The sequence below is a fragment of the Salvelinus namaycush genome, chromosome 20 (assembly GCF_016432855.1).
Source record: "Salvelinus namaycush isolate Seneca chromosome 20, SaNama_1.0, whole genome shotgun sequence".
NCBI lineage: Eukaryota > Metazoa > Chordata > Actinopteri > Salmoniformes > Salmonidae > Salvelinus > Salvelinus namaycush.
The window spans coordinates 3,564,230-3,577,092 of record NC_052326.1 but is presented as its reverse complement, the minus strand read 5'-3'; the positions used below and the strand labels follow the sequence as shown (position 1 = coordinate 3,577,092).

Here is a 12,863-nt window from a genome sequence, read left to right as displayed (position 1 = left end):
GGATACAGTGCCTTCAGAAAGTATCCGCACCCCTTTACTTTTTCCACATGTTGTTGTGATACAGCCTGAATTAAAAAAGTATTAAATTGAGATGTTTTATCACTGGCCGACACACAATAATCCAGAATGTCAAAGTGTAATTACGTTTTTTTTACAAATTAATAAAAAATTAAAAGGTGAAATGTCTTGAGTCAATAAGTATTCAAACCCTTTGTTATGGCAAGCCTAAATACGTTCAGGAGTAAAATTGTGCTTAACAAGTCACATAATAAGTTGCATGGACTCTGTGTGCAATTTTAGTGTATAACGTGAGTTTTTAATGACTACATAATTTCTCTACCCCACACATACAATGATCTGTAAGGTCCCTCAGTTGAGCAGTGAATTTCAAACACAGATTGAACCACAAGACCAGAGAGGTTTTCCAGTGCCTCACAAAGAAGGGCATCAATTGGTAGATGGGTAGAAATGTCAAAAGCAGACCTTGGTTATCCCTTTGAGCATGGTGAAGTTATTAATAACACTGTGGATGGTGTATCAATACACCAAGTCACTACAAAAATACAGGCCTCCTTCCTACCTCAGTTGCCGGAGAGGAAGGAAACCACACAGGGATTTCACCATGAGGCCAACGGTGACTTTAAAACTGTTACATATTTTAATGGATGTGATAGGAATAAATTGAGAATGGATCAACAACATTGTAGTTACTCCAAAATACCAATCTAATTGACTGAGTGAAAAGAATCAAAGCCTGTACAGAAAACAAATATTCCAATGCATGCATCCTGTTTGCAACAAGGCACTCAAGAAATACTGCAAAAAATGTAGCAAATTCAATTCACTTTTTGTCCTGAATACAAAGTGTTATGTTTGGGGCAAATCCAATACAACACATTACTGAGTGTCACTCCACATTTTCAAGCATAGTGGTGGCTGCATCATGTTATGGCTTTGCCTGTAATCATTAAGGACTGGGGAGTTTTTCAGTATAAAAAATAAACGCAATGGATGTAAGCACAGGCAAAATCGTAGGGGAAAACCTGGTTAAGTCTGCTTTGCACCAGACACTGAGAGATGAATTCACCTTTCAGCAGGACAATAACCTAAACACAAGGCCAAATCTACACTGGAGTTGTTTACCAAGAAGACAGTGAATGTTCCTGAGTGGCCGAGTTACAGTTTTGAGTCAAATCTTCTTCAAAATCTATGGCAAGAACTAAAAATGGTTGTCTAGCAATAATCAACAACCAATTTGATAGAGCTTGAAGAATTTTGAAAAGAATAATGGGCAAATGTTGCACAATCCAGGTGTGGAAAGCTCTTATAGACTTACCCAGAAAGACTAACAGCTGTAATCACTGCCAAAGGGCTTCAACAAAGTATTGGCTCAGGGGTGTGAATACTTACAGTACCATTCAAAAGTTTGGACACACCTACTCATTGAAAGGTTTTCTTTGTGATTATATTTGAGATTCTTCAACGTAGCTTTGCCTTGATGACAGCTTTGCACACTCTTGGCATTATCTCATCCAACTTCATGAGGTAGTCACCTGGAATGCATGTCAATTAACAGGTGTGTCTTGTTAAAAATATATTTGTGGAATTTCTTTCCTTCTTAATGCATTTAAGCCAATCAGTTGTGTTGTGACAAGGTAGGGGTGGTATACAGAAGATAGTCCTATTTGGTAAAAAAACAAGTTCATATTATGGCACGAACAGCTCAAATATGCAAAGAGAATTGACAGTCCATCATTACTTTAAGACATGAAGGTCAGTCAATGCGGAAAATTTCAAGAACTTTGAACGTTTCTTCAAGTGCAGTCGCAAAAACCCTCAAGCGTTATGATGAAACTTGCTCTCAGAAAAGGAAGACCCGGAGTTACCAGCCTCAGAAATTGCAGCCCAAATAAATGCTTCACAGAGTTCAAGTAACAGACACATCTCAACATCAACTGTTCATAGGAGACTGTGTGAATCAGGCCTTCATGATCGAATTGCTACAAAGAAACCATTACTAAGGATACCAATAAGAAGAAGACACTAACACAAACAATGGACATTAGACAGGTGAAAATCTGTCCTTTGGTCTGGAGTCCAAATTGGAGATTTTTGGTTCCAACCGCCGTGTCTTTGTGAGACGCGCTGTGGGTGAATGGATGATCTCCACATGTGTATTTCCCACCGTAAAGTATGGAGGAGGTGTCATGGTGTGGTGGTGCTTTGCTGGTGACACTGTCTGTGATTTATTTAGAATTTAAGGCATACTTAACTTCTCTAGGTTAGGGGGCAGCATTGGGAATTTTGGATGAAATGCATGCCCAAATTAAACTGCCTGTTTCTCGGGCCCAGAAGATATGATATGCATATAACAGGTAGATTTGGATAGAAAACACTCTAAAGTTTCCAAAACTGTTAAAATAGTGTCTGTGAGTATAACAAAACTGATTTGGCAGGCGAAAACCTGAGAAAAGTCTATTCAGTAAGTAGTTATTTTTTTGGTTTTGTAGTTTTCTATTCAATGCCATGACAGTATACATTGACTTAGGACTCAAATTGCAGTTTCTATGCCTTCCACTAGATGTCAACAGTCTTTAGAAATTGTTTCAGTCTTGTATTCTGAAAAATTAGGAAGTAAGAGCAGTCTGAATGAGTGGAGCCTAAAGTGTCACGGATCTTTTTCATGCGCACAACCGAGAGAGTGACTTTCTTGTTTGCATTTTAAATTGACGACGTTATTGGCCGGTTGAAATATTATCGATTATTTAGGCTAAAAACAACCTGAGGTTTGAATATAAACATCGTTTGACATGTTTCTATGAACTTTACGGATACAATTTGGATTTTTTTGTCTTCCTGTATTGACTGCGTTTTTGAGATTTTTGGGTATAAAGAGACTTTATCGACCAAAAGGAACATTTATTGAGTAAATGAATGTCTGCTGAGTGCAACCATATGAAGATCATCAAAGGTAAGGGATTCATTTTATCTCTATTTCTAAATTGTGTAACTGTTCTACCTGGCTGGCTACTGTTTGTAATGATTTGTCTAGTGGGCTATGTTCTCAAATAATCGTAAGGTACGCTTTCGCCGTAAAGCATTTTTAAAATCTGACACCGTGGTTGGATTCACAAGAAGTTAATCTTTAAACCTATGTAAAATATGTTTTGTTTTCTGAATTTTTATAATGAGTATTTCTGTATTTGAATTTGGCGCCCAGCAGTTTCACTGGCTGTTGAAGAGGTGGGACGCTAACGTCTCACGTACCCAAGAGAGGTTAATCAGCATGGCTAGCACAGTATTCTGCAGCGATATGCCATCCCATCTGGTTTGGGCTTAGTGGAACTATCATTTGTTTTTCAACAGGACAATGACCCAACACACCTCGAGGCTGTGTAATGGCTATTTTACCAAGAAGGAGAGTGATGGAGTGCTGCAGCAGGTGACCTGATGCAGCAGTCAACCAAATTGAGATCATTTGGGATGAGTCAGACCACAGAGTGAAGGAAAAGCAGCCAACAAGTGCTCAGCATATGTGGGAACTCCTTCAAGACTGTTGGAAAAGCATTCCAGGTGAAGCTGGTTAAGAGAATACCAAGAGTGTGCAAAGCTGTCAATAAGGCAACGGGTGGCTATTTGAAGAATCTCAAATATAAAATATATTCTTATTTGTTTAACACTTTTTTGGTTACTACATGATTCCAGATGTGTTATTTCATAGTTGTGATGTCTTCACTATTATTCTACAATATAGAAAATAGTACAAATAAATAAAAACCCTCGAATGACTCAGTGTTCTAAAACTTTCGAGTGTTAAACAATCTGTTTACTCAAAATATTTAACTCAAACTCTGTAGGATTTCAGGCTGAACTATAAAACCAAGACCTCAGATGAGTCTTTCGTCCATTGCTACCTGCAGCCACAGGACTCCACCACCATGTCCTCATACTGTTTGTAGACCACGTTATTGGCCGAGTCAATGTAGAGGATGCTGATTGGGCTGAGGCGAGTGGGCACGCAGCAGGTGGGCGGAGTCGAGTCGGGGTCCATGGAGTTCATGAGCGTCTGGATGATGGCGTGGTTGGTGGGCTCGAGGTGCGAGCGAATAGGGAAGTCACATACCCCGTCGCAGTGGTAGGCCTCATACTCTAGTGGGGCGATGATCCAATCGTCCCAGCCCATCTCCTTGAAGTTGACGTGCAGCTGCTTCCTGTGGCAACGAGGCTTGGGGTTCTTGGCTAGCTTCTTGCCGCGGTTGGTTGGAGCTCGGCGCATGCGCCGCTGAGTGAACAGGTATTCGTACACCGTCTTGTTGTCGTGGCCCGACCGAGCTTTGATCTCGTTGTAGAACAAGTCATTTTTCTTGGTGCGCCCGAACATGAGGAAAAAGGCCTTCTCTTTGGTTTGCCTGCCCGGACGACTGAAGCCCAGTGCCCTGAGGTCCACGGGGCTTCCCCGTTCTAAACCCTCCAGCTCAAAGCAAAGCTGGACGGTGTTCTTGAAATTCTTGAATAGTTTCCAAATGTCAAACACTTCCCATTTGGGCGAATTGTGGTCCTTGATGGTTTGAGTTTGGAGCAGTGTAGCTTTCTGCTTACCTGCTACACAAGTGAACAGCTTCAGGCAGAAAACTCTGTCAGTGGAAAGTGCTTTGTGTGGATCAGCCAGTCTTTTCCTGAGTATATGCAGCTCGGCACCCAGTAACCCCTCCTTCTCCAGGGAACTGATGTTGAAGTAATACTTCTGTCTTCTCAGCTGGGGAATACGGGCATCTGTAAAAGAAGATAACAGAGTCAAGGGCAAGAATAACCATCATATTGACATGTTTCTTTACATGTTAATGTAGCTTCTCAGGTAAGACACAGGTGGTAAGAGTTATGTGTAATTTTTTCTTTGGTGAGGGAAAGCGTGGCCATATAAAAATTAAAGGCAGCATTTTCTTCCAGGCCCATTATGCGTTTGAAATTACATTAAAACCAGACATTTGCAGACTACATACCACATTGAACTGTAAACAGACCATTATTATGGACCTGCAGCTGTTTATGAGTGGATCTACCACCACGTCATATGGCATTTGCTAAGAGTGGACCGGACAAAACCTGAACAACACAAAATATATTGAGAAAGGGTAGAGTGACTTGCAGATTTAGGAGCCCAACCAGAGATAAAAACACATCTGAAACTGAGAATTTAAGGAAGAGGAGGAGAGGAGGAGAAAGAGGTGATGGGGAAAAAGAAGAAGTGTGTACTGTTTTACAGAATAAAAAATGTAATGTCTGGCAAGGGATCAGTTACAACTTCTTAGTCATACAAAGGGGAAGGTCACCAACCTGTTATACAGATAAAGGGCAAAATTAAAGTACATTAATTGCTTGAAATGTAAACCTTTAGCAGCTAGAAATATAAGCATAAACATTATTTTAAAGAGCTTTAAACAGCAAATACATTATTTTTTGTTCACACTTTAAATAACTGAGGGAATTTTTAATTCTACTAGGCAAGTCAGTTAAGAACAAATAAGTGTGTTAACTGCCTTGTTCAGAGTTTTACCTTGTCAGGGACAGAGTTTTACCTTGTCAGCTCGGGGATTTGATCTTGCAACCTTTCGTTTACTAATCCAATGCTCTAACCACTAGGCTACCTGCCACCCCAATCATGACTATGCACATGGCTACTGACAGTGTGACAGACCCAAAACCAAGAGTTTTAAAAACTATTATGTCAAACACCAAGAAACCTTTTGACTTCAGCTTCAAGTTTGCTTCGACTTTAGCTTGACCTTACCTCTTACATAAAGAGGTTGGTTTGATGAGCATAGGCCTACAGCTCCACTGTCTCTTGGATATGTTTAATTTATCAACGTAACAAAATGCTACAATTAAAGATAAGTACGCATATTCAGAATTGATTATAATGATTATATTTTCTTTGGCAAAGGTGAACAGTTACTTTTATTGGACCACTTATCCATAATTTCTAAGCCTTATTTTGACTTTGCAAGCAGTAAAGCAAATTTTTGTGTATTATGAGACACCACTGTTATTATTTTTGTATAACTCATTGTTTATATGGCATCAAAAGTTTACCTTGTCCTTTATCCACAAAGCTTGTGATGGTGTTGGCCATGCCAGCCTCGTGCAGTACACTAGTGTTCACCCCTCCTGTGGATAGTGACCAATACAGTGACAACATGTAGTCATGCGGAGTTACCAATAGGAGCTTTGGAGAGTATCTGCCGTTAAGTTTGCCCGTTGCTTTGCCACTCATTTGGGCCAACCGAGCAATGTGCTTTTGCACATCAACGACCTTTTGTTGTCCAGTTCGTGCTGATGTTGCAGCTCTGGGGACAGTGTTTCCTTTGCTCTGTCCAGGCCTGCCTGAGCCTTTGCCTGTTTGCATGCTCAACGCCACGGGAACAGGCGCAGCTGCTGCTTTAGTAGCATCCCCGCCGGGTGCCCAATAGCGCACAGCCTCCTTGGGCCCCAAATTGACAGCTCCGCGAGCACGGCTGACCGTTACGCTGTGCGGTGATGACACTAATGTCACAGCTTTCGCTTTGGCTGCCTCGCCCTTTATCAGCGGGGGTCCTGTTCTAATGCGCGTGATCCTCGCAGCACTTAGAGACTTCCAACCCCCTGCGCCGTAGTTTCCTACCGTCGACCTGGCAGTTGAGCCAATTCCCGGGTTGGCTCCTTCACCTGCTCCGCCTGTGTGCTCCTTGCCTCCGCTCTCGGGTGCGCACTCTGCAATGCCGGTATGGCTCAGTGACGCTGGGATAAAGTCCAGGTATAAGAGAGTCCAACACCCCAATAAAAGAGGGACACTTTTCAGTACTTTCATCCTCTGATCTTCCTTTGAATTTTAGCCAGGGAGAAATGCGCACAGGCTTTTCCCGTTTGAAATAAGTAAACATGAACAAGTTTGGAAATGTGAAAATGTGGACTAGAAGTTAGTGTTCTATGGTAAATTACACTATGCAAACCGTTACTCCCAGAGCCGCTATTCAGTACCATAGTGATGCAAATGTCCTGTTGCTGGTCTTGCTTTCCAATATGCAGTAGATGTCCGACAAGGTTTGCATTGAGAGGAGAAAACTTGACTTCGCTTGAACTCCAACTATTCTGCTCGATATCTTGTAAGAGACTTGTTTAAATCCCATTTTTTTCCAAGAGGGGAGAATGGCGTAATGCTGCCACAGTTTTTTCCCCTCAAAGTTTGAACCCCATCCAATGAAAATAGTTCACACACAGAAACCTGCAGGTGCTCTGAAAATCTACAAACCTGAACTAAGGAATTGGAAAAGGAATTCCAACGCAAACCAGTTTAATTACTCTATGATGTCATGCTGTCTAAACCAATTTAAGTGCAATATTTATTCTCAAATCTTCTATGCTCTTCCCACCACTATGAGTCATACTCTACATAAAAAGTCACTAAAACACAAAGCTTTGCATTATGTCATTTAAAATGACCGTTTACTCAAGCTCCTAACATCTTTAAACAGTGGGGTAAAGAGGGCAGACTAGATAGGAAAGATGCTTGGGAACTTGTATTACTTGAGCTAAATAAATTATGCAACACCATTAATCTCACTGTTTCTGTTGATAAACCATTTATAATGGATTAAAAAAAGTTTGAGACATCTGTTTACATGACAAAAAGAGGATTTGCAGCTCATTCTTTTATACTACTTATTCCCCCCACAAAATTGTGACTGCTAGCAAAAAGCTCATAGTTTGTATTGTGCATTTTATTTATAGATCACATACAATGGATATTGTTTCCATAGTGTTTCTTTATAGGATATACTGTAGGCCGCATAAAAGCTTCCATATTTCAAATATTTAGGGCCTTATTCAATAAAACGTATTGCTATCCCAGGTGGCGTATAACTAATACAAAATCCATCTTGGACTGCAAGTGTAACGGAGGTGTTCCTTATAACCATGCTTGTATGATGAATAACCTTGCCTGAGATATGGATTTGTGTTTTCTCCTTGAGCCAATGCCTTTAGTTTAGTGGGCTAATAAAGTCTTGCCGTACTCAAACAAACCGGGTTCAAAACTGAGGTGGTCACACAAGAACATTATGGATTCATGTTTACAGGGTGAAACCAAAATAAACGTAATTACATATCACAAGTATAGTAGTTGCCTGGGAATAAGCCTCCTCCTAACTGGTTTTGATTGAATAGGGGGCTTCGTTTTTCAATACTTTATAATGCCAAGGCAAGCCAACATCTCTGGCTAAGACTGTGCTTTAGAAATAATTAGATGCCAAAACCAGGGTTAAATTTTGAAAATTGGCAGGCAGATGTGTCTCAAGTGGTTTGAAATAGGAGCTAGTGTTTTTGTATGTTTGAGCATTCTTCCTCTACCTGTAGAACTCTCCCAATCTGTATAGGCCGGGTATGTATGAAAATGTATGTGGGGCATTGAATAAAGTGACCGTATTGGTCACATGCACATGGTTAGCAGATGTTAAATCGAGTGTAGCGAAATGCTTGTGCTTCTTGTTCCGACCATTCAGTAATATCTAACAAGTAATCTAACAATTTCACAACAACTACCTTTTACACACAAGTGTAAAGGAATTAATAATAATATGTAGATAAAAATGTATGGATGAGTGATGGCCGAACAGCATAGGCAAGATGCAGTAGATGGTGTAGAGTAAAGTATATACATATGAGATGAGAAATGTAGGGTATGTAAACATTATATAAAGTGGCATTGTTTAAAGTGATACATTTATTACATACAATTTTTTTATTATTAAAGTGGCTAGAGATTTGAGTCAGTATGTTGGCAGCAGCCACTCAATGTTAGTGATGGCTGTTTAATAACAGTCTGATGGCCTTGAGACAGAAGCTGTTTTTCAGACTCTCGGTCCCAGCATTGATGCACCTGTACTGACCTCGCCTTCTGGATGGTAGCGGGGTGAACAGGCAGTGGCTTGGGTGGTTGTTGTCCTTGATGATCTTTATGGCCTTCCTGTGACATCGGGTGTTGTAGGTGTCCTGGAGGGCAGGTAGTTTGCCCCCGGTGATGCGTTGTGCAGGCCTCACTACCCTCTGGAGAGCCTTACGGTTGTGGGCGGAGCAGTTGCCGTACCAGGCGGTGATACAGCCCAACAGGATGCTCTCGATTGTGCATCTGTAAAAGTTTGTGAGTGTTTTTGGTTACAAGCCAAATTTATTTAGCCTCCTGAGGTTGAAGAGGTGCTGTTGCGCCTTCTTCACCACGCTGTCTGTGTGGGTGGACCATTTCAGTTAGTCTGTGATGTGTACGCCCGAGGAACTTAAAACTTTCCACCTTCTCCACTACTGTCCTGTCAATGTGGATAGGGGGGTGCTCCCTCTGCTGTTTCCTGAAGTCCACGATCATTGCACATCAACTTTATGATCCCTTCTAATGAGTACTGCTTTAGTTTTATTTTGTGACAAAATATGACATTTTTAAATGAAAGATTCATCCCATTTTGATTGTTCAAAAAATATATAACATTCTAAATGGATGAGTGTTTGTGATGAGTCTGCAGTGTTAGTTGTTTCAGAGACCTTTCATAATGGCCAAATCACCATTTTAGTCAATCATTTCAGAATTTGTGTATAATTTTGAAAAGACTGGAAATATAATTAGACGTGTGATAATGTATTTTAACGTCTTTACTTTTCCATGTGTATAGAGAGCTATGCTGTCCGTATTACCTAATATTGCTTCCATTTAATTCTAAGGGAATTATGGGACATGTCAAAACCATTTATTCTAATTTCAGGATAGCAATTTGTCTCTTATTAACATGGCTAAATACAGTCCTAACAATGTCTCAATCCAGGATACAATGGGGGAGAATAGGAAGAGGGCCCAGGCTGCATACCAATGGTTTGATGATCATCTTCCGTCCAAGTATTATTAACAACTCCACAGAGGGCCCTACTTGAACTCCTCAGGTCTTGACTCCAACCCTGGAGCATTGAAGTAGCTGTGCCAGAGACAGTAGATAAGGAATCCAAGAAGTATCCTGAAGGTTAGCCTGAAGGTTTAAGTTCAGGACACAGAGACACACATATAAACACACTCACGGTGGGATGAAAACCGCAGTGCTTTGCCACCCCTTTAAAAATAAAGGTGTGCACAGCACATTTTGAGTCCAACTGTCATGGATGTATTCTGTTCTCAGGATGTTTGAAAAAGCACAGAGGAAATCTGTCTCAGCTTGTGGTTTACCTCATACTACACTGGCTTGCAGTAGCAAGAGAACATTGCTTTTGTGTGAATATGCCACTGTGCTTGTGCTAGCCATTGCCATGTGACGGTAATAATAACTTTGATGGGGTAAATGTGTACACTACTATTGAGACAGGACGACTTTCAAAAACCACAGAAAAATCTCTGTCATAAACGTGGCCTAATAAAATAAAGAGTCAATTTGTTACCAACTAGCTTACATAACTTTGGGTCGGTGCTTGGAGACTTGTATGTTACTCTGAATAACTTTCCATTTCAAATATTACTCAGCGAAAAACATGATGTTCAAAATGTCAGGACTGTGGAACACTGCAATATTCGGCACGTTGTAAGAATGACCTACTGTACAATCAATCAAACGTATTTATAAAATCTCTTTTTACATCAGCCGATGTCACAAAGTGCTGTACAGAAACCCAGCCTAAAACCCCAAACAGCAAGCAATGCAGCTGTAGAAGCACAGTGGCTAAGAAAAACATAGCCTAAATGGGCATTAACTCTCTTTTACAAGGTAACAATTAACATATTTACAGTGCTATCTAGTTGAACATAAGCTTAATTGTCTGTGCCCTAACCCCATCTGTATAACATTTGGTTGCAGATTTTATCCTGTGCTTTGTGGTGAGCCCTTAATTGACAAAAAGTTGAGCAAAAGCAGTTTAAAACAAATGCACCAGTGCCCCCTTTAGGCTATATCCTGTCTCATTGTGTAACAAATTGAGAACATGCAATCCAGGAGGAAGGTCTAAAAGGTTCCAGGTGGACAGAATATCATGCCAATCACTGGTACTTTGCGTTTATTAGTTGCATACTGTCAGAGAATGTCCATCAAGTATCCTTATTGCCTGGTAACGATATAATTTTTCTGGAGTATTGAAAATGGAAATAATGACAACCTCCATATATGGTTCTTAAAACTAGACCTGACCTTCAAGGAGAACAGGATCAACTATTTCACTAAGTAAGTCTGGATTTGGCTGCCTGGAAAATTTCAACTGCAGTCATTTTGCCTGGATTTATTTGGTTATCCTGAGTGAACATATATTACAGCTTCAGGTCCTTGTGGCTTTACTCCAATGGCTGACCTGGTCGCACCCAACTCCCTAACACACCCGCTTATAGATAATGAGCGTGGCTTGTTTAAACTCCGTTAACTGTGCAGCCATGCTTTGAGCCTGACGGCGAGAAGAAAGAGACTTCTATACCCGGGCCAATGCCTTTCCACCTGAGCTGCAGGTGTTTGCTTTTCGTGCCTGTGGCTTTGAGTGGTCAGGCTCCATTCATTTTACATTTGGGACGGAAATGTTTACCTTTTCCAAAATGTCTAATGCTTGCCAGGAAAAGGTAGTTTGATGAAGTGTTTGATAATTGCAACCTATTGATTTCTACATGAATCTTTGACTTTGTGAAACAGTATTGTAAGTATTATATCAGGGGGTAGGCTAAAATATACTGATAGATAACAAATACGATGTTATATGAGAGTGCATTAAAAGAGAAAATGCTATTTTGCATTGCTAAGATATCAACAATGATAATAATAAATTATTCTACTCCTATTCCTATTTGAGTCCTATTCCAGTATAATGCACATTTGAATCCATGCACTGAATGAAGCAACGCTTACAATATGAAAAATAAATTACATATTTTATCAATTCAAATATGCTTTCTTGGTGCATGGGGAAAATAGTTACTTACCCCCAGAAATCCAGTTGAGTTCAGTAAACACATGGGACTAGGGAATTCAACTCAACACGCTAAATGTAGATGTTAAAGTACAGTGCCTTCAGAAAGTATTCATACCCCTTGATTTGTTCCACATTTTGTTGTGTTACACCCTGAATTCAAACTGGATTAAATATTATTTTCTCACCCATCTAAACACAATACTCCGTAAAGACGAAATGAGAAGATGCTTTTAGAAATTTTAGCAAATGTATTGAAAATGAAATACAGAAATATCTTATTTACATAAGTAATCACACCCCTGAGTCACTATATGTTAGAATCACCTTGGGCAACAATGACAGCTGTGTCTGTGCTTTGCACATGTGGATTGTACAATAACATTTTTATAATTTAAAAAAAATGTTTTAATTGTTGATCATTGCTAGACAACCATTTTCAAGTCTTGCCATAGATATTCAAGCATATTTAAGTCAAAGCTCTATTCCATTTTATTTTTTATCCTGAAAAAAATCCCCAGTCCTTAACGGTTACAAGCATACCCATAACATGATGCAGCCACCACTATGCTTCTAAATAGAGAGTGGTACTCAGTGGTACTCAGTAATGTGTTGTATTGGATTTGCCCCAAAAATATCACTTCGTATTTAGGACAAAAAATTAATTGCTTTGCCACATTTTTTACAGTATTACTTTAGTGCCTTGTTGCAAACAGGATGAATGTTTTGGAATATATTTACTAAGCTAACATATTGTATTGTTTTAAGATGGATCATTTAGATATTTGATTTTGAATTTTAGGACCCCTTTAAAACTTCTTGTCAATAGGGGGGCGCTGTTTTCACTTTGGAAAAAATCGTGCCCAATTTAAACGGCCTCGTACTCTATTCTAGATCATACAATATGCATATTATTATTA

General features: G+C 39.9%; 1 protein-coding gene across 1 annotated transcript; it reads right to left on the bottom strand.

The window, feature by feature from the left end:
* Positions 1–3,910: 3,910 nt before the first annotated feature.
* On the bottom strand, positions 3,911–6,844 carry LOC120065555 (growth/differentiation factor 5-like). The gene is made up of 2 exons (XM_039016620.1): positions 6,091–6,844; positions 3,911–4,773 (listed from the first exon to the last, which is right to left on the bottom strand). Exons 1-2 carry the CDS (start codon positions 6,842–6,844, stop codon positions 3,911–3,913), a joined length of 1,617 nt encoding a protein of 538 aa, XP_038872548.1.
* Between the last annotated feature and the right edge of the window lie 6,019 nt (positions 6,845–12,863).